This window comes from Tachypleus tridentatus, chromosome 4 (genome assembly GCF_004210375.1).
Source record: "Tachypleus tridentatus isolate NWPU-2018 chromosome 4, ASM421037v1, whole genome shotgun sequence".
Lineage (NCBI taxonomy): Eukaryota > Metazoa > Arthropoda > Merostomata > Xiphosura > Limulidae > Tachypleus > Tachypleus tridentatus.
Window position 1 is genome coordinate 99,274,431 of NC_134828.1, and position 26,264 is coordinate 99,300,694.

Consider the following 26,264-nt stretch of genomic DNA (forward strand, 5'->3'; position numbering starts at 1 on the left):
TCCCTAAACATGCATGTAGGTATTGACATACAACGAGGATTTCTTATCTAAATTACCATTATATATGTATGCAATTTGTATACATATTTGCTCTTGTTTCTCTTCATGTAACAACACCTATTTTAACTTTAATTTGTATTTCATATATGTGCATACATTTATAAGCAGATAAATTTGTTTTGCCACATCTTCTTTGTCACTAAAAACAAGGAAAATAAATATATTCATGTCTATTCTGAAATGGTTTGTTGGCTTTGAGTAGAAACACTAATAAAAAGAAACTATGAAATAATTTTATAAACTTTTCCTGAAAATATTTTATGCCACATTAACCACAGCTATGCAGAAGAAATGTTTTCATTTTGATCTTAAGTACCGATAATAAACAATTTTTGTTTATTACAAATTATAGCTTTTATAGTTAGGAAGAATTGTTTTTTTTTAAACAGGCAGAATGTTTCAATCATTGGAATGATCATGCTTGAAAACTGTTCTTCATTCAGATGTTATTCTGCATACTTTAAAATCAGCAACTATGAAAAATGGTATCAACAGTTTTTCAGGGTAAGTAAAATTTCACCAAGTTTCTATGTATATACTTCATTGTTATTTAAAATGTTTTTATTTAATAAGTTCAATACTACACCTCTAAATAGGCTGTGTAATATAATAATAGACCACATAATAAATCAACAGAAAAATTGGACTACAATATTGTATACTGATAACTTTTGATGGGATCCCAACCTGTAGCTATAAGTTGATGAGTTCTGAACTACCTGAATCATGACAAGAAAGTGAGCCAAACCAAAGCAGACAAACCTTCTCCTCCACTTGAAGAAGCCCAAAAAGAAACACCCCAGGCTCAGAATGACAGGATCATGTGTGCCTTACTCAAGGAACAGAACTCATCCAGTCTGGAATTAAGAACATTCATCCTTCCCCAGAAATACAGGGAAGACATGGAAAAACTATGTTCAACCAAGGATGCAGAAAGGAACCACTCTGCATTAAGAATTACAAGGAGATAATGGGTTTCCTTCCATGAAAAATACATTGACCAGATAATGATATAAAAAGAAGGGCCTGGCAAATCACAACCAGCTGGCCAAGCATCAAATGGGAATCAGTATTATTACAAGAAGACTCCCATGTAGGCTGGTGCCCCTTCCTGACATCTGGTTAAAAAAAAAAAACATCCAGGGACTGAGGTAGGAGGGCCTCCCACCTGTGCCCTCTTCTCCAAGAGTAGAGGAATCCTCTCTAACACTCCACAGGAAATGCCTCCATCCACCATCCCAGTGCCTGGAAATTGGGTGTTGTAAAGGCTCTCTAGCTTCACTATCAGTCTCTGGGTTAATGCACATTAGGAGAGCCATAAGGAAAACTTGAGAAAACTTCAACAGGAGAACCAAGTACCCTAAATTTTAAAAGCAAACAAATTTATTCAGTCCAATGATCAGCAGGAAGAGGTAGAATCCCCTTTATCTTTACTCATGGTAGTTCATCTGTGGCAGTCCAGCATAGTATGATAATATCTCCTGGTGCTTCAAAGTGATCTTATGGGACACCTCAGTTCTGAAAAGCATGGTGTAACTGGTAGCAGTTATAATGAAATAGTGTTTTCTAGTGCCGAAATGGATTGATAAAAGCATAACTCTCTAGACAACATCTGCCACAGAGTGAAATAATGTGAAAACAAAATAACAGGGCCTAAAAGATAGAAATAAAAATACTAACTCCTCTGAATAATAGACAACATCTGCCACAGAGTGAAATAATGTGAAAACAAAATAACAGGGTCTAAAAGATAGAAATAAAAATACTAACTCCTCTGAATAATTTATCAGAAACAGTTAAGCAAGCTACAGGGGGTAAGCAAAAACTCTCAAATGAAGAGACTGCCAGATCAAGCAAATAATGTGTGATAAAGGTACTGCAGGAGGTCCACATGCCAATCCACACAATGAATTCCGACAACTTGTCCATGGAAAAGAGAAATCTGATCATATGTGACTCACAAAAACATCTCATCTTCAAAGACAGCCCAGAATCAAATGCTCTCTAGTTATCTCTAAAGGTATAAGTGCAGGCAATAAAACCTTCAAGATCTTCACTGAATATGACCAAAATTGAAACCTGATTTGACACGGAGATAAAGAGTGAGCAGATGAATCAGAGAAAAGAACTGAATATCTTTCTATCTGACAAAATATTGGATAAAAGAAACTGAAACACAGGGAGAAACAAGAAAGTGGTCTGTGAACAAACAGTGCAAATCACTCCAACCAGTGATGTCCTCAAGTCAGAAGACATAAAAATAAACCTGCAAATAAAGAGGATACATGGAATATAAGAATCAGACCACAAGCAGGAGTAGAGAAAGAACTTGTGACCTTAATCTACCTGTTGAATAAATGAAATGATCATTTGGGACCAATTACCCAAAATAGTGTGAGGAATCTGAAGGGCACTGGGAACGTAAAAAACATGTAGTTGCAATAGTCAAACAGTGGTCGATAAGTCTGCCATAAATGACTGTGACTGTGGAAGATGCAAAAATCTCTGTCATAGGGAGCCAAAACAAAAACAAGTTATGGTTTATAACCACTGACTGAAAAGGGTTCAATGTCCTCTCAATTTAACATTGCCAATATGCATGTTATCACTGTTGAGAAAAAAAAGAGTCCTTCAGATTAAACAGAAACAGACACAGATACATATCAACCTTAGAAATTAAACACCAATGACATGTAAAAGACACCATAAGTTCTATGCCTGGTGTACCATATCTGATAATGGTTGTTGCTACAAGGAAAGCCTAAAAAGAAGTGGAAGAGTTAAACACACCAAAAGAAACCACAGAAGCAGACACTTAGGTGTAGCTGCCAATATGGTGCAAACAACAGGATTTTACAAGGAGTTTGAACAAATCATATTTCATACCCTGGGTATCGTATGAAGTGGAAAGAAGTTTGAGAGTAGTATTCCTGTCCTGTCAAATGGAAGACATCTATTGCCAAGCCCCAAACACCAGGTACCAGAGGTTGAATTACCAGAATTTAAGTGATCCAATGAGAGGCCAGTCCATCAATTCAAGTTCCAAAATCAAAGGCATCCCAACTGAACCTTACAGTGAAACATTTATCTGATCAGAAAATCTGTTTGGATTGAAACAATGGACCTGCTACCACAGGCATCAATAACCTATTCAACATGGCAATCTAGAAGGGTGATAAAATAAAACTAGTCACAAGAAAGGAGGCCCAAAATTCAACTACATGCCTCTTTCATGAGAAACATAATACACCACCAAAGAATAGTCAGAATAAAGCCTGGCTATTTACCCTTCAACATTATTAACATAAAGCCTGTTTCATCATACTCTTTAGTGCAAAATCACACTAGTGAATTAAAAAAATTACTAATACATTACTTTAAATTGTATTTCATATGTTTATATTTCAACTAATATTATGATGTTAAATTAATTCTTCAAAATTATTTTATTTAATTAAATTTAAATGGAAAGTTAACAAAAAAAATTCAAAATATGTTAAGCTGGAAAAATCCACCATCTACAGTGAAATATTTACTTTCAATTCGTTTTTTTTAATTTTTTGTTTCTATTTTAGAGCTTCCCCACCCTTGGTGATCAGTATTTAAGCCTTTCTCCAGTGTTTTGCTCAACCTCACCTGCAAAAGTTTGAACCAATCCTAGTCCTGAAACAAGTCCTGAAAATCTTGCATTTGAAAAGACATGTATGGCAGGAGCATGACTTTATATTTTATAGTATATAGACATACTGCATCTTTTAAACAATTCATTACAATACTGCAGTATTAGCTCAAAAATGTATTTATAGGAACAAAAGCTGATTCACAAGTTTTAGGGTTAAGATTTATTAGTGTGACAGTGCAAAGTTTTTATCAGGGAATTAGGCTTAGTGCTTTGAAATGAAAGAGCTTGTGGTTTTTATATTCTGTTGTATTTAAATCATGAGATATACATAAAATAAGTAAATTAATGTTTCATGCTTAGGTCATAAAAAACAATTCACTGTGAAAAAAAGAGGAGTTTCTGACATTTGTGCATATGACATGTACTATGGTAGTTAGGCTACCTGTAGTACTGTTATTTTTTCTTCTCCTTCTTATCATCTTTACTCAGTACAAGAAACCCTCATATATTTTTCTATATAAATGAAAACAAAGCTGATATAAAATAAAAAAAACTTTATTTTGGTATTTTTCACAAAAGTTACAAAATTGTAAAATTAAGTTATTTATGCACAAAAGTTATAAATCTCACATGCATACAAAATATGAGCATCAATGATGACCACAAATACTAAGTACTTAGAAATAAAAGTATAAATCACAAAAATAAAATAATAAATGGGCTTTGTAAATAAATAAATAATCATCATACAGTTTATTAAAATTATGAGTATAATGTAAAATAAATTATGCTTCATTTTCACATTTTTATCAAATGAAAAAAATAATCAAATATCTGGTATTGATAATGAAAAAAATTAAAACAAAACTGTTAAGATGTACACTCAAAACTCTACATAATGTTTCATGTAAATCAGGATTAGAATGAAAAAATAAAGAAAAATAAATATGCTGCTGAAAAGCTACATAGAGATGAATAAACAAAAACATATCAGTAACTGATAGAACATTATTAAGAATTTATGCACAAACTATAAATTTAAGCACTATTTAAATAGATGTACAATGAGAACTTAATTATGATTATAATTTCATACAAAACAGTGTAAAAATAAATAAAAACTTTGGTTCATTATTGTCACCAACATGTTATCTCAAGATGAATAACCAACTGTAGATCAGCAGGTGAAACCAAACTGTGAAAAGTTTACACAGAAACGATATAGTCATATTATGAAAACTGTACATATATCACAAGCAGACAATGAAACACAAGATATGTAAAAAAACCTGAGAATAGTAATATAGTTACAAAAATTATATTCAAAGTACACAAAAAATTGAAGTTGAAAACTTTTCTAAAACATATGCATAATCAAATATTTGTAAAAGTACCAGCTGTATAAAAAATAAAATCAACATTTTGCTAAACAATTCAATATGAAAGTTCTAAAACACTGTAAAAAGATAGGTAACTGAAACCAATGGAAATATACATGCTCAGTGTTTATGAAAGAAATAAAACACAAAACAAGATGTAATATACACCAAACCTCCACTAAAGAAACTTTAGTTCCACAGAAAATAGAATAACAATAGGAAAATGAAAAGAGTCAGCTGGAGATAAGGTAAAAGTGGTCATGTTGGAGTTTAAAAAGTAAAAGATGTCAGACTGCATTTTAATAAAAGCATTGACTTCTTAGAAGAGTCTCAGAAGTAAGGTACTCTTCAAAGTACCTTACACAGAGTCAAATTTTACCTTGCTTTCAAATAATCTTAATTAAAGTTTGGTAGAGGCACAATCTGCAATTTTCCTTTAATGAGAGCTGGAAAGTGCTTCCCATCTGCAAGAACTGGTGATTGAATGCTTGACAAACAAAAAGTCCCTCATCTATTTTCAATTGGTGGTTTCACAAGGGATTCCACTAATTGTAAACAGAATCCCTACTGTTTGTACTTGCCTTGGTTAGGTACTTGTTTGAAAAGTATGAAATAATTAACAATAGACAGGTCAAAATTCCTAAGGAAAAACTTCTTATGCCATTTCACAGTTTTAAGTGGAACAAAAAAACAACTGAGAAATTGATTATTAATATCAACCTCTCCCATAAACTTGTTGTAATCCAAGATTAATTGTGGCTTGCTAACCCTGTCACCCTGTCTCCTTGTCACTTCCTTTAATGTAGCATTGTATATTGTAGAAAGATCGTGAACATCTCTTTTATCAGTCCACTTCATAGAAGTCATTAAACCACAGTTGAAAAACTAACTTCCCCTTTCTAACTTACCTGTAAACATGCTTAGGAAGTGAATGCTGTACTTTCTACAAGGGTCACAAGTATTAGTGCCAAGTGAAAGCAACTTATCAAACAGAGCTAGAAATGTGTAGAATTGTCAGTAAAGAAAATGTGTCCTTCCAAGGTACTTTTCCATCAATCAGTTGTAATGATTGGCTAAGCTCTCAGAAGGTATAGATCCCTCTTTACTGGGGTATATTCTAAAATTTAAAAAGTATCCAGTCACAGTTTCTGCCAGAAAACATAGTTTGATGCCCCACTTGGTAAGCTTGTTAGGTAGATAGTTAAAATGAAATTCTATCCTTTGTTACCAGCATTTGTTCATCAACAAATAACTCCCTAGAAGGATTATAGTGAGCTGGAAAGGAAGATTACAGATAATCAAGCAAAAGTTCAACATGCTCATAATCAGTTTTAAGTAAATTATTAGTATTGTCACTGAAATGTAGAAAGCAAACAATAGCTAAAACTTTACCTCTGGAAAATACTGAAGAAAACCAGGGTAAATTAAGTAAAGAAGTGGTAGACCAGTAATGTGGAAAAAAAAAAGGTAAATGAACTATACCCATGTTAATAGTGAGATCAAGAAAAAGTTGAAATTTCTTCAGGAGTGACATCACTATATTTAATTAGTTTATGCATGGGGGGGAGCAATATCTATCTTTTCCTCATGACTGTTGTGAATGTCTTAGTTTCTTCACAGATTTTGGTGATATTTATCATTAAAAAAAGGGCAAAAAAATTATGGAGTCTGACACCTGTTAGCTTGACAACAAATAGGCTCTTTTCAAATGACTTCCATCAACAATACGGCTTCCTCATCTCCGAGACCTTCCTGTTTCCACTCTGAACTACAGGTCCGAGGCTTTTGTTGCATCTTTTTGCCTTTAGCTATATTGAAAGTGAATGTAGTGCTGGTCATGGAAAGAACCAGTAATAGTATCCTCAGACAGTAGTGGCACATGAGAGAATCTTCTTGTAAAAGTCTATGATACTCCTCCTACAAACAGGTTCTTCTTGGTCCACTTCAACTCATTCAATGATGTCTGAAGTTAAAGAAAGAATTTCTTCCATTGTGCTTTATCCACTGACAGGTTTTTCCTTTTTTTTTTTATAATGAAACCAAAATTGAAAACAACTAAATCTTACCTGAGTATTCATAGAAAATAAGAAAAATCTGTGAAAATTTATTAAGTACATGTCTTATCTAAAACTATAATGGAACTCTTGCTAACATGATATTGGAAAAACTTTATTGCGTGATGTGCAAACCCTAACTTTGCAAAATTGTTATCTTGTGTACATGTAGCTTTACAGTAAAAATCACAATATTCCTATTTCGCCTATGTTTCCCATCACGGAGAACTTTATTTTTCTCCATTCTCAAGGTGCAGATGTGACGTCATGAATACGTCTCATGTGGATCTAATGCATTGTTGCCATCTATATAAGTACAATAGTACCGTCTGTTTTACGTCCAAGTAAATACTATGTAGGGAGTGAATATACAAATGTTTTAGCATGGTTTACCATTACTTTGCCCCTGTTGATAGATCGTCACCTAATTTGCCATGAAAGTTTGTTGGACCCATGAGGAGATGTGTGCAAATTTACAGTTTCACATTTTGAGATTTACTCTTTTTATGGGCATTTGAGTTGTTTTTTTTTCAATTATACATAAAGAAATAAACTTTTCATGTCCTATAATAACCTTTCATTAATCACGAATTTACACAACTTCTGTCCAGGGTACAGGTATCCCAGATAGTATTCTACATGTTTTGAGAGAAGTTTATTCTTCAAAAGTTTTATTTTTCATTTTCCAAACAGTAAGAAAAACCCACTATTAATTATTGTTATCATGGATATTTAATTAATACACACAAAAAAGTAACATTTTATACCCTTTTAGGTAGAAACAGTACAAATGAACAATTTCTTCAGTTTACACACAAAATTATAAATGTTTTTCCCATTATACACTCCATGTACTTCGAAGACATGTCTGTACATACCTAAATACAACACATACTGCTTTTATTGAAGGAATATTGTTTAAATATTCATCATAAGTGACACAGAATCTGACTATTTACATAATATGTGCAATTTTTATTTCTGCATAAAAGCACATCTGACCTTAATTGAAATTTCAAATTCTCAGATGCATACAAGCTCTTTACTCCTGTATAGACTTTCAACTTCTGAGCAAATATTCTCTTCTAACTCTTCCTAACAACCAAAATTTGTTTTATTGCTTCTGAATATGTTTGAAACTTCTACTGCTTGTGAAATAACTAAACATTTTCTTTGATAAAAAAGGGCAAGGTATTGATGAAAATTTATAGAAGATCTACACAGTATAATCCCACTTTCTTTATAATTTATGGTGTCAGTTTCCTTTGGTAAATTCTTGTGAGAGTGTGTATCATCTACTGATGTAGCCAAGGTGCAGGCAGGTGTTATACAAACTTCCTGCTTTGTAGCTTTGATACAGACTTACTAATAGTGGAAGTAAAAGTTACATCTTGTTATGTAAGCCCACATACAAGACTTGTCTACTAAAATAAACTTGTTGAAAAGGTCAAATAAAAAGTCATATTCAAACATTGTAAACAAAATAGCATACTTGTACCTTCTTATTATCATTTCAACAATCAAGGTCAAATGAATCCTTGCTAGAGTAAGCAATAAGATGACCTAAAAGGGCGTTAAGTATGGCAATTGAAATTGCTTTTCACACTGAAAAAAAAAAAACTTGAAATAAAAATAAATACAATTATGAACAAAGGTTTAAATGTTCAATACAAAAAGACATGAAATTCTATTTAAAAGAATAAAAATACATGTGTACAATCCCTAGACACACAAAGACCAATAAAAGAATCACTTATATTCTTGTTATTGCTGCCAAACAGGAAGCAATATGTGTACGATACATAGATGAGAACCGTGACATCCATAAGATATTTCTTGGTATGTACAGTCTTTCCAATACAACTGATGAAACAATATCCTTGACTACATTTGATGTACTGACTAGACTCAATTTACCACTGTTAGGATTAAGAGCACAAACGTATGATGGAGCCGCTAACATGAGTGGTGCGTACAGTGGATGCCAGGCAAAAATAAAAGACAAGCAACCGTCAGCTTTGTTTTTTCACTGTGGAGCACACAAGGCTAATTTAATAATGCAACATGCAGTTGAAACTTGTGAATGTGTTCAAGATTCTATCCAATGGGTATATGAACTTTGTGTCTTGCTTCAGAGGTCAGGCAAATACAAGACAATCTTTGAAAATATTGTATAGTCAGACAGTCACAATGGTCCAGTTAAATACATCCGTTTACTGTGTCCAACACGCTGGTTGTGCCACCTATCTGCAATTACATGTGCTAATGATCACTACAGTAACATTGTTGATTCTTTGTCTGAATTAGCAAATGAAAAATCGGATGTAGCAGTGAAAGCATGAGGTCTGCTGGACAGATTTGACAAAGGAAAGGCAGTTTTAGGATTGTTGATGGCTCAGCATCCATTAGCTGCATTAGAGGAACTAAACCGTGCATTCCAAGCAAAATCAGCGACAGTATCTGGCATGATTGAAGCATCTGCAATGACAGTTGAGCAATTACGGGTATTGAAAACACAGAGAAAAATTACAAGAAGATATTTGATGAAGCTGAGAAAAAGGTAACTTCCCTAGATCTGGTGCCTATTGAATTACCATGCATTTGCAGACCCCGCAAAGCTAATATTTTGAATTTGTGGACACAGTCACAAAACATCTGACCACTAGATTCAATTACTTCAATGATAACAATGACTTGAGGCAATATCTGGCACTTGAGAACATGATCACATCTGGCAGGATTGACAACTCGGTTATAAACTTCTATCCAGAAATCCCTGCACAATGGCTCGAGTTTCAGTTGCCCATGTTCAAAGGAACAACAAAAGCAGTATCTCTGAAAGGTGCAGAGGATGCTTACTGTAAAATGTATGAAACAAGCCAGAAGATGTTTAGTGAAGTGTTTCGTATCATGAAAATTTTGCTTGTTTGTTTAGTATCCAGCTGCGAATATGGACGCAGCTTTTCTGCGTTAAGACAGTTGAAGACGTGGTTAAGGTCAATTATGTCTCTGTGCTGCCTCAACCATGTGGCAGTTTGTCACACTCACAAAGATGAGGTCGACAAGATAAATATAGAAGAGCTTATGAAATAATTCATAAACAGATCATCACAAAGGAAGTTATGTTTGGAAACATGTAGACTAGAGGACTAAATGAATCTTACTTCAATGAAAAGTATGAATAATTATGTGCTACATTGTATTATTGTGTAATTTTCAAGAGTTCGCAAAGACATTTATTTTTTATCAAACAACATGAACAGTTTTTCAGTAGATATAAACTTATCAAGGGTAATTACTAATTTTATTAATATTTAAAAATGTAATTCATGCAATGAAAGTTATTAGTAACCTTGTCAAGTATAATGGCCATCTTTTATACTGTGCAGTGTGCATGAATAAATTAATGTGGCAGTTAATTTGTGACACATTTGTCTTTATTCTATTAACATTTTGAAAACTGTTCACAACACCTCACTTATACATGGAAACCTTGAAGTATTGTGGCAACAAGATTACTTTGTAACTGCATGTTTACAGCTTTCAAGTTCACGTAATCAGATTACCAATTTGCAAATTGAACAGTCCACATAAGTGGTTGCAAAAATCATCCCCCCCATCAGGTTTAAAAAACCTATGCCCCTGTAGGTGAACTACAAACTCCACCTTAGAACCCTGCAATTCAAGGATCAGATGCATTATCTGAGAGTAGGAAAAAGTGCCTCCACCTGGTGATGACAAGCAAAGTCATGAAGTTGAAACGTGTTGGATAAAGGGTAATTGTCCATTCACATAACTAGGAAGTAAACCTTCAATATGAACCACAATATTCATGTATGGAGTGAAAAAAGCAAAAAATTCAATCCCAGACCTTTCAGCCATCAAGCAAGTTGCAGTCTCAAAAGCCCAAATGTCACATTCTTAAAGACCCAAAGGAAGAAAAACAAATTAAGTTCATTCTACACAGGTCTTAGTGATTATCATTGATTGTAAAGCATTTTGTTAAGTTGTTTTCTTAGAGAAAAGCAACTTCAGATCTTCTGCCTTGTCTATCCTCGAAATTTAACCCCAGACCCCCAGAGCTGCAAGTCTGTGAACTTATCACTGACCAACAAGGGAGCTAAAAACCCAAAAGACCAAAAGAAACTAAAGGGATCAGCTTCCAAATTTAAACAAAGAAATCATATTATAAATATATAATACTTTTTGAAATTATTATTCCAAAATCAACTAGATAAAATGCTTATATGCAAATTATCTTTGAATGACTGTTAAACTGGGAAACCAATTAGTGACACTTCGTCTCAAAAAGAGTGATAAAATTATCTGAATGAGGTGCATATATACAGTACCAGTACAGAGGGTGCATTGATGTTGGCAGAGAGTATCCAGACAATTACCACCAAGAGCAATTGGGCAAGGTTTTAATAAACTGTAGCAAGTGAGAAAAAAATCAGACTGATTCTTAGATGAGCAAAGATGAAACCCTAATGGTCAAGTAGTAGCTATAAGTGGCAGTGCAGATAGGTATGTTTTGGAACTTCTAATGGCACAGTTATTGAAAATGATCAAAACAATGCATTGTAAAATGATATATTTACCATGAAGAAGAAAAAAAAAATTTAAAGTGGCCAGTATACAGAAAAACTTCAGTAAATATGCAATGGAGAAACAGAAATAGTGTGTATCAAAAACTAGCAATAAGACATGACACTATGTGGCATGTGCCATTGTAACCTCAGAACATTATCCTTAATGGGTTTTCCCTGAAAACAATATCCAAAACTGAGAATTAGTGACACTCACAAAATTGAGTCCATTAATGTAGAGGCAGCTTTTAGAAGAGATTTAGGTCATTACTAACTTGTAATAACTTACAAGTTTAATGACAAACTTACCTTCTGTATTGTGTTAATAAGAAGTAGTCCAAGTTCATCCTCCATGCTAAGAAACTGGCTAAAGGCTAAATATCCTAATAACAGAAACAAAGAAACATTTTCAGCTATATGTGTAAGAAACAATGAAATGCACATTTTCCCCTTCATCAATATACAGTATTTGTGAATATATTCACAGAGTATTAATGTATTTCTACTGATCAACAGTCAAAACTAACAGCTACAAATCAACTGTAGTCTAAAGTATGAGAACTGTGCAGCAAGATTTGTATAATTCCTATAATATTTTTCTTTTCTTGCATGGTAGGTTAAGCATAATATTATATTCACATACACACATTCCTAAGTTCTCTAATATCATATGGTGGATTAATGTGGCATCTATAAAGTTCCAGAGACACTATAATGGGATTCAAATCAGGAGAACTGCTGATCAGTCTATTGCCTCCATGGCTTTTTATTCAAGAAAGTTATTACAACCCTAACAGCATCATACTAGCATTATCGTTCAACTAGTACAAACTGTACATGCATAAAGTCATATGACTGAGTACAATTGATTAAATATACCAAAGCAAGTTCACCCCTCAAAAGTACTATATAATTTGCAAATTGTAACTATACATTCCTACACAATGACTGAACCACGACCTTAAAACAGTTAAATGCCACTATGATGCATTAAGCATGTTCTTTACTTTTGGATATCCAAATATACACCAGTCAATCATTGGAAGAGAAATACTGATAGTAGTCATCCACTGCTACTGCCATCAATTCTGATCATGACAACAAAAGTTCAGATAATCTACCTGTTACTAGGTAGTCAACTGCAGAATTGAAGAAGAGTTATGAAGTCTATTTCTAATAATTAAATCAGTGACAATGGCAAGCAATCCACATCAAGTTCATGTACAGTGGACTGATAACTTGTGCTGGCCTTGTTGAGTACACAGCAATACTACATGTCATAGTTAACCTTAAACCTCCCAGATTTTTTCATCTGTCTAACAGTATAGACCACTTGTCTGACAGCAGACTACAGCCTTCCCACTACAGTTTTCTAACATCTGAATAGCACCGTCAGTTTGTACTTTCATCAAAAACCTCAATCTGACACCAGCAGTTAATTTTTCTCACACAATTACACATAAACAATAATAAAAATTAAAGTTATATCAGAGTAACATACCAGCTAGTGGTATATTCTCAAGACAGATTTAAGGCATTAATTTATATGGCAGATAGTATATGAACATGTTCTAAAACAGATCCACCTTCTTGCAACAGATGTCAAACACGCACAGAACTAATTGCACATTGATTTTGAAACTTCATTTAGACAACAGTGATTATTGGTACTTTACATTTTCAGTTTACTGTTGTTTATTAATCAAGAAGAATTACAAGTCAATAAAAAGTGTCACACATTCCATGAACAAGACCAAAAGCTAGACCTAGACAATTAATCATATTTACTTATATAAACAATGGCCCTATAAACTAATTACATTTAATTAATCAATTAGAACAGTTTTTATACAAGTATATAAAAAAATATGCAGTAACTGTTGCCTTTGTTCAGCTGTTCACAAAAAAGAAAATTTATTGTAAAGACATCTGGTATGGACATTAAAACCATAATTAAAATAAAGTACAGGTTAAATGTTTTTGTTAACCTGAAGGTGACCTAAGAAGATTTAAACATTGCTTTGTATTTTATTTCAATTCAAGTTTTAATACCCATACCAACCATACTGAGAATATATTTCTACTTCAAGTGAGTTTCTCTTCATCATAATGAAGGGGCAAAAAGTTGCCAGTGAGTGCTGCCCAACAGTTGCTTTTCTACCATTCAGTGGTTAAAACTAGTGATTGTCTGAAAGCAGCTTTGCTATAACAAAAACAATGTGAGCAAGTTTGGAGTGATGGTGGTTGAATCTGAGATCCTATAATCATGAGCACCTCCCCCAAAATTTATCATATTTGAACAAACTTGTAAGCCTAAAATTAGACATAGCAAAGATAGCTTTCTGTATCACTGTGCTTAACAATAACTAAACATATTAACAATATTTTGATCACTTCGATAGTTATAACAACTGAAAATAGCAATAATGTGACACCCCAATTTCAATTAGTTGAATATTTCACATCACTCGATATAATCAGAAATTTGATTTATCAATTGTGAATACAAAAGGTTAACATTCTTAACTTCTACAGCACTTTTTAAATACACACACACACATACATGTAAGTGTAAACCTAAAAGTAACATTAGTAGGGCAAGCAAATTTAAATTCTCTCCAGACTTAACACTAAACAATCTTAAACAAAACACTGTATATATATATACATATCTTTTATTACAATACTATAGCTTACTCTTTATCTTTATTTCATAAACCAAATCACTCAACCTACATACATCATGTATTGTTACATATTATAACTCATCTCAGATGAGCTTCAAAGTTATTATGTTCCATATTAAAATTTCAAATAGTCAAAAATTTGAATTTGAATTTAGAGGTTAACTGAATGTTGATATGTATCAAATTTTGCCAACAAGATTGAATCACAGAAGTTTCTTTCTTAACACAAATATATTTTAATATACAAACAATAATACAATTTATAATAACATTATTACACAATGATTTATATACGTTTTACAAACTTACAAACAATACATAGTCTTCCATCTGATCTGGAACTAAATATTTTGTTGATGGTTTACACTGAGAGAATTAATTCTGAGTTTATAAAGCAGCTAGCACTCTATTCTTGGCTGGCCTCATATTGTTTACAAGTTGACTTTTCTCTAACTATGATACCTAATTTCCTCATAGTTGAACGGTTTGTAATGTTCAAAATCTATAAACATTACTGGTCAAATATCTGTAGTTTGTCAATTAATCACAGCTACAGCTTACTATACCAACTGTAGTAAACCAACAATATATAAAACTGTCTCTCCATGTTTCATTGGTTACCTTTTATAAGTTTTAAAGCAAGGTTCTCGAAAGTCCAGTTCCCAATAATACTGGCAATCACATTTATTTTATGTACACACATAGTACATTTTTTATCCTTATACTTTAGAATCTTCTACAAATTTAGAGAATACAAGCACTTTAGCAATCACATTTAATAGTACCAGTTCAACATATTTCTGCATATGTATTAAATTGAAACCAACATGAATGTTATAATAACTATATAATATTAAATCTGTTACAACATCACCTGAAAAAAGCCTGAAGTTTAATAACAGTACCTGGTCATAGCACTTTTTCATCCAATTATACAGAAATCCACAAGCATTGCTTCTGGCAACATGACTAATATACCTTTATATAGAATAACATGAATACTTGTTTTATTCTCCAGGTGCTTAAAGCATGCATTGGCTGAATGGGAAATACGACTGGAACCATTTTGCCTCAGTAAACCCATACACTATTGTTCTCATTTACACACCAACCTGGCATTTCTATGTGCTATAATACATCAAAAACATTAATATGATAGTCAGGTTTGTAACACGCCTTGTACAATTTTTGGAAATTTTATTTCATCTGCTGACCAGTAAAAAAATTGTACAAAACTTGTCACAGTTATTAAGGTATACATACAATTCAAGTGTTAACATATACTGCCATTTTTCACTGGGTATTTATTTACACTTTTTCATACACTTTTCTAGATTCAGTTCTTGGTGATGTTGTGTATTGTTACCTTGAGTACACTGACAGCTTTTGCCACTGGCCATTGTGTTCATGGATTTTCTTCTTTTACAAAATGGTTCACTCAATTTACCACAGCTAAATAAAGCTTGTTGAAACTCTCTTTCAAGATGATTCTAGTGCTCCAGGTTTATCCATGTTTCTTTTCCTTCCAGTTCCATTAAGTAAAAGGAATATCCCCATCTTGGAAATTGTAATTCCCTGATTTGAACACACCTATATGATCCAAGTGGATGAATATCTTGCACAAAAAAGGACTGTTATATACCTTTTCCAGAATAAATCAATTTTTAGTGACATCAAACTACCTACAAAACGTTACACAATATTAAATGTAATCTGGTACATGTTGTTCCTCTGAAACTTTACAGTCAGTTGTGATTTTCAAATGGCTTGCTGATCTGCATAATTAAAATTATCCTGTTGATGTTGAAAATTCTTCAGTGAGAAAATAATGCATGTGGATTTGAAATAATTACAAAATCTTAAAGGAATGTTTTAACTTCACTTCTACTTAAACCTTCTGTAGTAATACAAACTAATTTTAAAACAGCACTAATGGATTATTTTAAAATACCAATTCGTTTCTGCTGAATGTTCCCCTGCTGAGCCAGTTTTACAGCATGAACATAAGCAAAGGTAACTGGATAGCCCAACATCTCACAATACAAAGACTGGATAAGGCACTGCTCCACTACTTTCTACAAAACAAATGAAATGCAAATATTGTGTTTAATATTCTATTTCAAACACAGATGTTATGCAATTTAATTACACAGCAGTAAATACCTATTCTACCCCATGTTAACATCTTAAAATACCAAAGATACTCATTTCAAGTCAAATAAAAACTGTATGTAGATACCTCATCCTATCCAACAGTAAAGCCATCTCCATCACAATGCACTTTTAAAGTCTCTGAATATGAGTATTATCTCAATTATGTTGTTATGGTCAGGCAATTACTAGGTTGATTTACCAAATATTATAGATGTCTTTCTGGACTTAATGTGTATATATATATATTGTTTCTAATTTGTCTATGATACCATGAAATAGTAACTTCATATTATCACAGTAATTAATATAGTATATTTGTGATAGGAAACTCAAGGATCCACCAATTTCCTGACCATAAACACAATATAGTTTGGTAATTAGTCATAGTGAGGAGTTTTCATAAGTAAATATTCCATTCTCTTGATAGGGTTCCATTTATATACTACTTTAAACATTTGCAGTTTGACAACTACTCAATACTAGATCCTGTAATTGCATCTAAATCTAATTTTATACATTATCAAAACTGACATACTTAAGAATATGCTATGCAGTTTTATTACCAAATAAAACACTTAATTACATAGAAATTTCATTCACTTTACATCAATTATAACTTCAGAAAAATACTTCTTAAACATTACAACTGAATTGTCCATCACAAAGCAAAACTAGTAGAAAGATATCAAAACAGCATTTGATGAAAATTATGTAACAAAGATTATTCTCTTATGAAACCTTTCATTTGAGGAGTGTTAAAACTTAATGAAATTTAAAACATGAAAAATGAATGGTTTTTAAAGGTGAACATAATTAAAATACATGCTAAATCTTATTTAGAAAAGTTTGAAATTTAATTACTAAAGCTGGCATGCCAGATACAAAATTACATACTGGGGAAATTCCTGGTTTGGATAAAATACTCTCAACTACAGGGATTTCTTTCTTGATCAAATCTTCTTCTTCCTATGTTAATCACAAGTTAGTAAAATTATTTTCTACTTTTGAATCATTTGAGTTCCTTCATTATAAATTCATAAGTTACATTTTTTAAAACATATCAGTTCTATGAAAATTGAAGGTACTACATTTACATCTTAGAACTGAAACAACTAAAAACAAGTTATTAAATTTTAAAATGCAGAAAAATATCTTTTTACTACTAATTCATAAAGTGATTTAAGGGCAAATATCTAAAGTTCTGTAGCTATTATCATTCTTAAATATTTATAATAATGGCTGCCCATCACACAAAAATTAATACATACATACATAAATTTCATACCTTATTCACACAATACATTTAAAACTAACTATACAACAGAATATAATCACTTCTGTACATTATAATCCTCTTTCTACGTTTGAATGCAGACATTTCTTTATGATATGGCTTACAAGAATCTTAAATTCACCTCTCAAATTCAAAATAATCTATAATCCCTTTTGTATGCCAAAACATTGTACATTTATGAATTTCTGTATGCTTTTACACTTAAAGAACTTTCAAAATTAAACATATGTCAGAAGCATATTCCTATATACTCATTCACAGAGGTACAAAACATTGAACATGTGCAAGTGAATGCAGAATATTAACTACTGTCTTCAACATCTACAAAGGATAAGTTATTAAATATGCATACACACATGCATATATATATATATATATATACCTTAATGTAAACCTAAAAGCAGCATCAAACAAAGTTAGATACTATTTAGGCCTAACTTTCCACACAAATGTTTTTCATTAAAAGATACCTGTACATACATCTTTTGCTACAATACTCCAGTATATTTTTTGCTTTTATGTTTTTTAGTGTAAAAAAAACAAACTGCTCAACCTGCACACAACATATACATAAACTGGTATAGATATTACAAGTTCCAAAGTTCAACAAAATTACCTGGACTTTTTTTTTTGAATAATTTACAATTGCCTATGTAATTAATTATTTACTCAAAATCTGCATTCCTAGATATGCTTGAGTCAATTCTGGGTCAGTTTCCTTAACTTATAACTTCTGACTTAGTTATTTCTTACTTTATCTCTTGTTGCTTTGTGAGTGTACACTTCTGTCCAGATTGTCCAAGATAGACTTTATGTCCAAAAGTGTGTGTTCTTTCATAAAAAATAAATTACATTTGTTGGTGTAATTACATTAATTATGTCTAGTATCCTCTTAAATGTTTATAGTTTTAGCTATTTTTGGTTTAGAGTTGCACAGTTTTAAATTTTGAAACATGATAAAAGCATATTTCTAAGCATAATCCCTGCTAGTTAGCAATTGTATTGTGCACAATTTTAAACTGTTTTAACATTATTTTTTGTCACAATAGTGCAAAACATTGGTCCTAAATTATTTTCTACACTAGACCACTTCAGATCACGACCACAAAGCCAAGGACTAAGTCTGAGCTTGTTGAGGAATACATCATTCCAAAATACGGTTTTGCTTATTTTGCTATATATGATCACAATATAGGTCACAAATCAGACTTGAAAGCTTGATGTGATCTGTGGGCTGCTTATGGGGGACTAATGTACATAAAATATCACTAAACCAAAATAGGCATTTAGCTCACGTTTAATTATCACTATCTTTCAGAGGTGGAACAATAAAAACAGTTTTAGTATATACTGAATAAAATTTTTTCAGGTAATACATTATTTCAAACATAAATTGAGTAATATAAAACACTGTAATGTCTCACACACTTAAAAATGTGTTCATAACCATAGAAATATTTTTAACCCACTCATGTCTAATTAAAAAGCTTAAAACACAAACTAATGCTTTCCTTATTTGATGAAAAATTAGCTGTCAGTAAATATAAATGTAGTTAAACATAGCCTTGTATATTTTCTTTTAATCAAATGGACTTAACATGTATTATTAATTTACACAGAATCTATATGAACTAATATAACACAGCTATGTCATACTGTTAACTAAATAATTATTTAAATTAATTTAAATATAATTTCAATGTGTCACAAGAACTGTTTGATAACCACTTATCCTTAAACATAATAAAAATTCAATTTAATTTTTTAATTTCAAACATGTGAAAGTCTTGTATAAATACAGTAAAAAAACTCATTAAATAGAAAAATTCCATTTAATAATGTATTTCAATAATCAATCCAAAACAAAATACTTTAAACCTAAAACAGAAGCATCACACTCATGAAAATCAAATTAATGATATAAATTCTACCTGAACAAATAATAATAATTCTGAATCACAATATATTTAATAGTACACACAAAAGGAATTAATTTTTATGCATGATATTTCTCACCTGTTTACTTTCTGCTGATGCAACAGCTTTAATAAAGTTTTCTCGATGTAGCTGACAGCTTAAACTACCTAGAGTAGAAGCTGCAAAGTCAGCTCTGCTTGATCCAGTTTTGCTGGATAGGAAGCTCTGAAAAGATCCTAAGCTTTTCCCCCAGAAGTCTGTCATTTCATACACCATTAAATTATTTCTGAAAAAAAAAAAAAAAGACTTAAAATTATACAATAAAATTCAGTAAAACACTTGTAATTCTATTATGCCTTTAACTACAATAACACCACAACAACACTTGTGACCCAATTAACTGAGCAACAATTACACATAGCAGCAACTTTTCAATGAAGATAGTCTTTTCATATTAGCTACTTTAGGCCTGCTTACTTTTTTTTTCAAGTATCAAGAGCTATATCATAACACACAAATAGTTGAGTAACAGTGGTATTGCTCAATATTTTGCTTTGTGTACTTGTAGCTAGGCAAGCATACCAACCATTACTACTACTTTAATGTTACTTTCATTAAAAGTGCTGGTTAAAATTTTTGCAATGGTTTATTTTTTGTCTATAATTATAATAAATGTTGCTTTGTGCTATCAGCTAAAATAGCTAAACCTCACTAATAGATAGAGTAACTAAATGATGAAACAATACAATTTTATCACTATAAATAAGAACATAAAAACAGTTTATTTAAGGTAATATAAATCCATAATGAAAAAGGGATAGACATCCTAATACCTGTGAAAGTAACAACCATTAATGAAGGTGTAGGCACTTCAGAGCCCATCAATGTAATAATGTTAGTCATAACCTCTACCAAGTTTTAAATCTGAAAGTACTTCCTTCTAAGTGGATAAGTTTCCAATCAAAATTAATTTGTTTTTTATCCTAATCCTCAATCCACAAGATAATTTTTTGAGACAGATACAATGAATAACATTGTGATTGCCATGTGGTTGATGTATGCTCATTAACAGTAAATTTTCTCTGCTAGAGAATATATTTAATAGGTTAATATGTAGGGTCCTAGAAATGAGATAAACTATACTGTCAAACTCAATGCATTGACCAATCAACACTGAAATGTTTATTGGTAATGAGATAACGACCTTTAATATCATCAAGGACTACATAATTTCCATGAAAACATATTGTAACCATAATAGAGATAAAAAATATTAAAGTCAGCAAATTTTGTTTGATGGGCCAGTATATTAGAAGAAATTGGTGAAAATAATTTCCTAGGTCCTAATATTAAAGCAATCTCTCAACTGACCTCAATTTTAGACAGTCAGTAGGGTTACAACAAACAAATCTTTTCAACCTTCACCTAAATCATTTGTGTTGGTTAGGCCATAAAAACAAAACCTGTAAGAAAAAGTAAGAAAAATAACTTGCATATCCTGAGACAACAATCTATTATTGAAAGAAAAATTACTTCATTACCTCACCAAGAATTTGATGGAATAACTTTTTACAAATGTCTTATCTTGTGACCAACTCATTCAGTTATAGATATTTATGGGAACATTGGACTTTTTAGTTTGAATATACCTTAAAACAAATTAAAATTAATATAAAAATATTTTAACAATTTAAAACATTGTGAAAATTAAATAAATTTTAAAAATAATAGCTAGGAGGATAGAAAAAAGAACTGTGAAAACATTTTATGGCAGTACAGTATATATCTTCTACATGAATAGTTATGCATTAGCATAAAAAATGTTTATAACCTATTAAAAGGATTGTGTTACACATGTTCTGTTATTCATGAAAGAAAACATAGCACTTTCATAAATGTTTCTCTCTAAAGAAAACTGTCGACAAACGACATTTAATTAAGTACCATGTAATGCATATGAGTTACCATTATTTGAATCACTTTTAATACAGATGAGAACCACTCAATAACATTTCTGAAGCAAAGGATTTTGAAACAATGGTTGATAAATCACTCGAGCCAACAAGTCAGTGTTATATTACTGTTTTTAAACAAAACTTAATTTTAAAATGCATTTATAAGTCAAAGTAGATAGTTATATCTCAATATAAATCACTAGTTAGGCCTCATATGAAATATTTTGCATAGTTTTGGTCTCCTTATCTAAGAAAGGATACTACAAATTGGTTAGAATAGAATAATACATTACTAACATCTTATAAGTCTGTCTATTTAAGAAACACAATAAGTGAATTAAAACTATGGAATTTCACAAACAGAAGAAAAATATTGACATTGTAAACTTTGAAAAAACTAAAACTACTAAATAAATAAATAAAAATAAAGCCAGCCCTTATCATTCATATACACACATATATATCAAGCTTGCTTTAAACTCACTCAAATATATTGCCTCCACAGCATCCAAAGGTAACCCATTACATAGACCAACCACTCTATTTGTAAAATAAAACTGTCTTAGCTGAAGACAGCTTCTACCTTCCCTAAATCTATATTTGAGTCTCCTAGTTCAATAATTGTTCCTGTTAAGCATGAAAAACGTTGATGCATCAATATTATCAACCCCTTTTACAATCCTAAACACTTCAATAAGATCCCTTCTAACTATTCTTTTTCAAAAGAAAACTTTAAGGATCTTAATCTCTCCTCATACAACCTCTCTATTCCAGTTATCATTTCAGTAACCTTCCTCTGAACCTTTTCCAACAATTCAATGTCTTTCTTAAGGTGAGGAGCCTAAAATGGAAAACAATATTCCAAATATAGCCTAATCACTGACCTAAATAATGAAATTATAACCTGTTCAGACTTGTATTCAACATTTCTGTAAATATAACCTAAAATCCTATTTTGCATACCACTAGCAACAGCACGCTGACTAGATGGCTTAGGAAATTGATCAACCATTACACAAGATCCTCTCCTGTCATGATACTGTTAAGGTTATTCCCAACTAAATTACTTATAATTCAAATTATGATAACCTAGATGTGTTATTAAGACCCTATCTGCCTTTTTTTTTTCCCAAACTCACTAAATGATCTAAATCCTTTTGTAAAACAGCAGCATCTTCTTCATAGCCATTAACATTCAAAACCTTAATATCATCAGCAAATATATATAATTTATTGACCATTCCTTTATCTGTATCATAGATGTAAATCAGAAAAAGCAATGGTTATAAAACTGAGTCCTGAGGTACACCACTTGCAACATTAAACCAGTTTGACTGAACTTATTTATAAAAACCCTTTGCTTTCTTCCATCCAGCCATTCTTCTAATCAGTTAACTCACTCCTACAGAGATGTTTCTTTACAAGCCTTTTATGTGGCACTTTATCAAATGCATTTTTGAAATCCAGATACACCCTTACCCTCATCTACATAAGCAGTAACATTTTCAAAGCATGTCAAAAGATTTGTAATGCAAATTTTCCCTTAGTGAAATCACGTTGACTATCCAATAAAATTCTTAACTTCGTTAAACAACTTTCCATAACTGATATACGATTAACAGGCTTATAACTACTGGGACAACATCTATTACCTCCAGCGAAGACGGGAGACATTAACTAATTTCCAATCCATTGGTACTTGTCCACTAATTGTGGACTTAGAAAAAACTATGAAAGTTGCTCACATATCTAATCTTTGGCCTACATTAAAACCCTCAGAGAAATATCTGCCCCAATTGACTTATCATTCTTTAAACTTCAAGTCTTGATTTGTACAAACTGAAGAAAAAGCAGAATTTAGTAACTTAGCGATTTCATAACCATAAGATACAAGCTTTCCTTTATCATCTTCCAGGGTTTTATCTTCATTCTAACATTTTTTTTACCCCTAATGTACTTTAAAAACTCCTTACTGTCAATTTTCATGTTTCAGCCAAATGTTTTCATACATAATTTTGGATGTCCACATTTTTTGTTTGATCAGCTGTTTTGATCTTCTATAATACCAGTCAATTTAAAATTATTAAATTTGTGATTCTTTTCTCTAATTTTATCTCACACCCTAAGTAAAGCAATGAACCATTTTTTTTTTTTTTTTTTACTTGCAGCTACTTTCTTTTTCTGTAAGGAATATATTTGTTTTAAATACTGATTTTTGGATGTTTTTTTTTTAATTTTCCACAGTTGCTCAGCATCTCCAAATAACTCAGCTACCTAATTCACTACAGATAATTCTTGTTGCGTCCATTCAAAATTTGCTATTTTTAAATTTGGGATCAAAATATTCTTCCCAGTTTCCACATGTAGAAAAACATCAAACCTAATACAAAAGTGATCACTTGTACCTAGATGTTCTCCAATTTCCACACTCTCAACCATTTCTCTATCAGAAGTTAAAAATAACTCTAAAATAGCATTATTTCTAGCAGATTCCTTGACCAATTGTTGATGAAACCTATCTTTAAGAGTTTTAAGAAACCTCTCTTCCCTCGTGGTTTGACTCTAGCACTTCCCAATCAATATGTCTGAAATGAAAAATCATCCATAATTATGACTTTATTAAACCTGAAATCTTAATCACTGTAAAGTTTCTAACTAATTTCATCAAGATTTTCCCTTGATATCCACTAACAGAAATGGATTCAACCTCCTTGCTATTATCCTTAATATTCTCAACTTCTAAAGGATGTAACTGACTCTTTACATATGAAGCCACTCCTCCCCCTCTGTCCCTATTAAATAACTTATAACTTCAGTACTTGCATATTATTGAGGAGGCCATTAAAATCACTTGAATGTATGAGAAATGTAAAACATAAAATATTAAACTTGTACAGTTTATTTAAATTAATTTTTCTTTTTTTTACTTTTCACAGTAACAAAAAAAAACTTATTAAAAAAGCATTAGACTCATACATACTACACAGAAGAAACAATTGCTTCTGGAAGCCAAAAATGTTTGATAGCATTAACAATAAAAATGGTAAAAACCAAATTTTCATAATCTTGGGAGCAAGGATAAAACATGCCTTAACTAGAAATTTTTTTTACAAAATTGTCACTCATTAAATTTAATCGCATTACATTTATATTAAATCTGATAAAAAAATTAAGAAATTAATAGACCTCTGTTATTACATAATTACCAAAATTTCTATCATCAAAATCGTCTACACCTAACCATGTTTCAGTTATTTCCATTATATCAAAATCTTCTATTTCTACCAGTTTCCTAAAGCCACCTAGTTTATTTCTTATACTTCTAGCATTACAATACCAACAATTAAGCCTATTCTCTTAACTAAGTTTATGCTATTTTCCTATGCTACACTTTCCTCTAAATCCCAATTTTGTTTCATTTAATTTCTTCTTAGCCTTATCACTATCTAGTTCTAGTTTAAAACTTTCCTTACAGCTGAGTTAACAGCCTTTGCAAATGTGCCAGACCCTTTCCCATTGTTTCATTTAATTTCTTCTTAGCCTTATCACTATCTAGTTCTAGTTTAAAACTTTCCTTACAGCTGAGTTAACAGCCTTTGCAAATGTGCCAGACCCTTTCCCACTTAAGTGTAAACCATGCATTACAAGTTCATTCCTCCTATTAAACTAATCCTACAAGTCCAGCCAGCTATCCTGTTCATCCTTACCTATTCAGCCTAGCATTTAGTCCTAGTGACCTACTCAACTTCTGATATCCACAATTAATTCTTGGCAGTATCCCTGACACAATTAACTTATGGTCTTCATCTTTAAATGATTTTAACCACCACCTTGTACTTAGTAATTAGCTCTCTGACTTACTCTTCACTATATTGTTAGCCAATATGTGCACAACAAAAACTGCAACACTGCTAGTCCCCTTCATTACATCTCTTGCTCTGTCAGTTGTGTCTTCCACCTGTCCCTCAAAGTAACATAATCTAACTTTTCTCTCTATTTACTACATGCTGTATCAAGGAATCACCCATAACTGCAACCTCTTTTTAAATTCATAATCTATATCCTTCTCTATTCCTTTTGCTTTCCCTCCAATAGTTCCTCATCTACATAAGCCAAGGGCTTAAATCTGTTGCTCAGTAGAGCAGTATCTTTACAATTAAGTTCACTACTTTTAACCCTAATACAACCCTGTTTAACTTTCTGAATTTTATTGTAAATCTTAGCTGATACCTTCCTTGCATGTAAAAGCTTAAGCTCCTCTTGACATCCTGCTATCATTTCCAACAATTTATACCTCCCTTTATGTGTTTCCACAACTATAGTTAAGACGGCTTCGAAGACTACTTCCAACCAGCAAACTCTGCATATAAATTAATCATTCTCACTATTAACTTCCTTAAAAGTGCACAGTAGTCCAGACTTCCCAAATAAAACCCAATCATTGCAATTATCACACCTAACAAACTGAAAACACTTAATCCCCAAACTAGTCTTAACCAATGTATTATTTACAGAATTAAAATTCCTTTTACAATTTTAAACACCTCAATCAG

General features: G+C 31.6%; 1 protein-coding gene across 12 annotated transcripts in view; it reads right to left on the minus strand.

The window, feature by feature from the left end:
- LOC143249751 (AP-4 complex subunit epsilon-1-like) overlaps positions 1-26,264 on the minus strand; it is a 140,894-nt gene that overhangs the window by 76,258 nt on the left and 38,372 nt on the right. For 10 of the 12 annotated variants that reach the window (XR_013027926.1, XR_013027927.1, XM_076500100.1 and 7 more), the window contains 4 exons: positions 19,856-20,042; positions 17,440-17,511; positions 16,343-16,466; positions 12,014-12,087 (listed from right to left, as the gene is read on the minus strand). Coding sequence is in view for 10 of the 12 variants with exons in the window: in XM_076500100.1 (XP_076356215.1) it covers positions 12,014-12,087; positions 16,343-16,466; positions 17,440-17,511; positions 19,856-20,042 (457 nt within the window). In the remaining 2 variants the exon portion in view is untranslated. Of the gene's footprint in view, positions 1-12,013; positions 12,088-15,757; positions 15,928-16,342; positions 16,467-17,439; positions 17,512-19,855; positions 20,043-21,127; positions 21,220-26,264 lie in introns of those variants that run through there. The other 2 variants (XM_076500104.1, XM_076500110.1) reach the window with 2 other exon arrangements.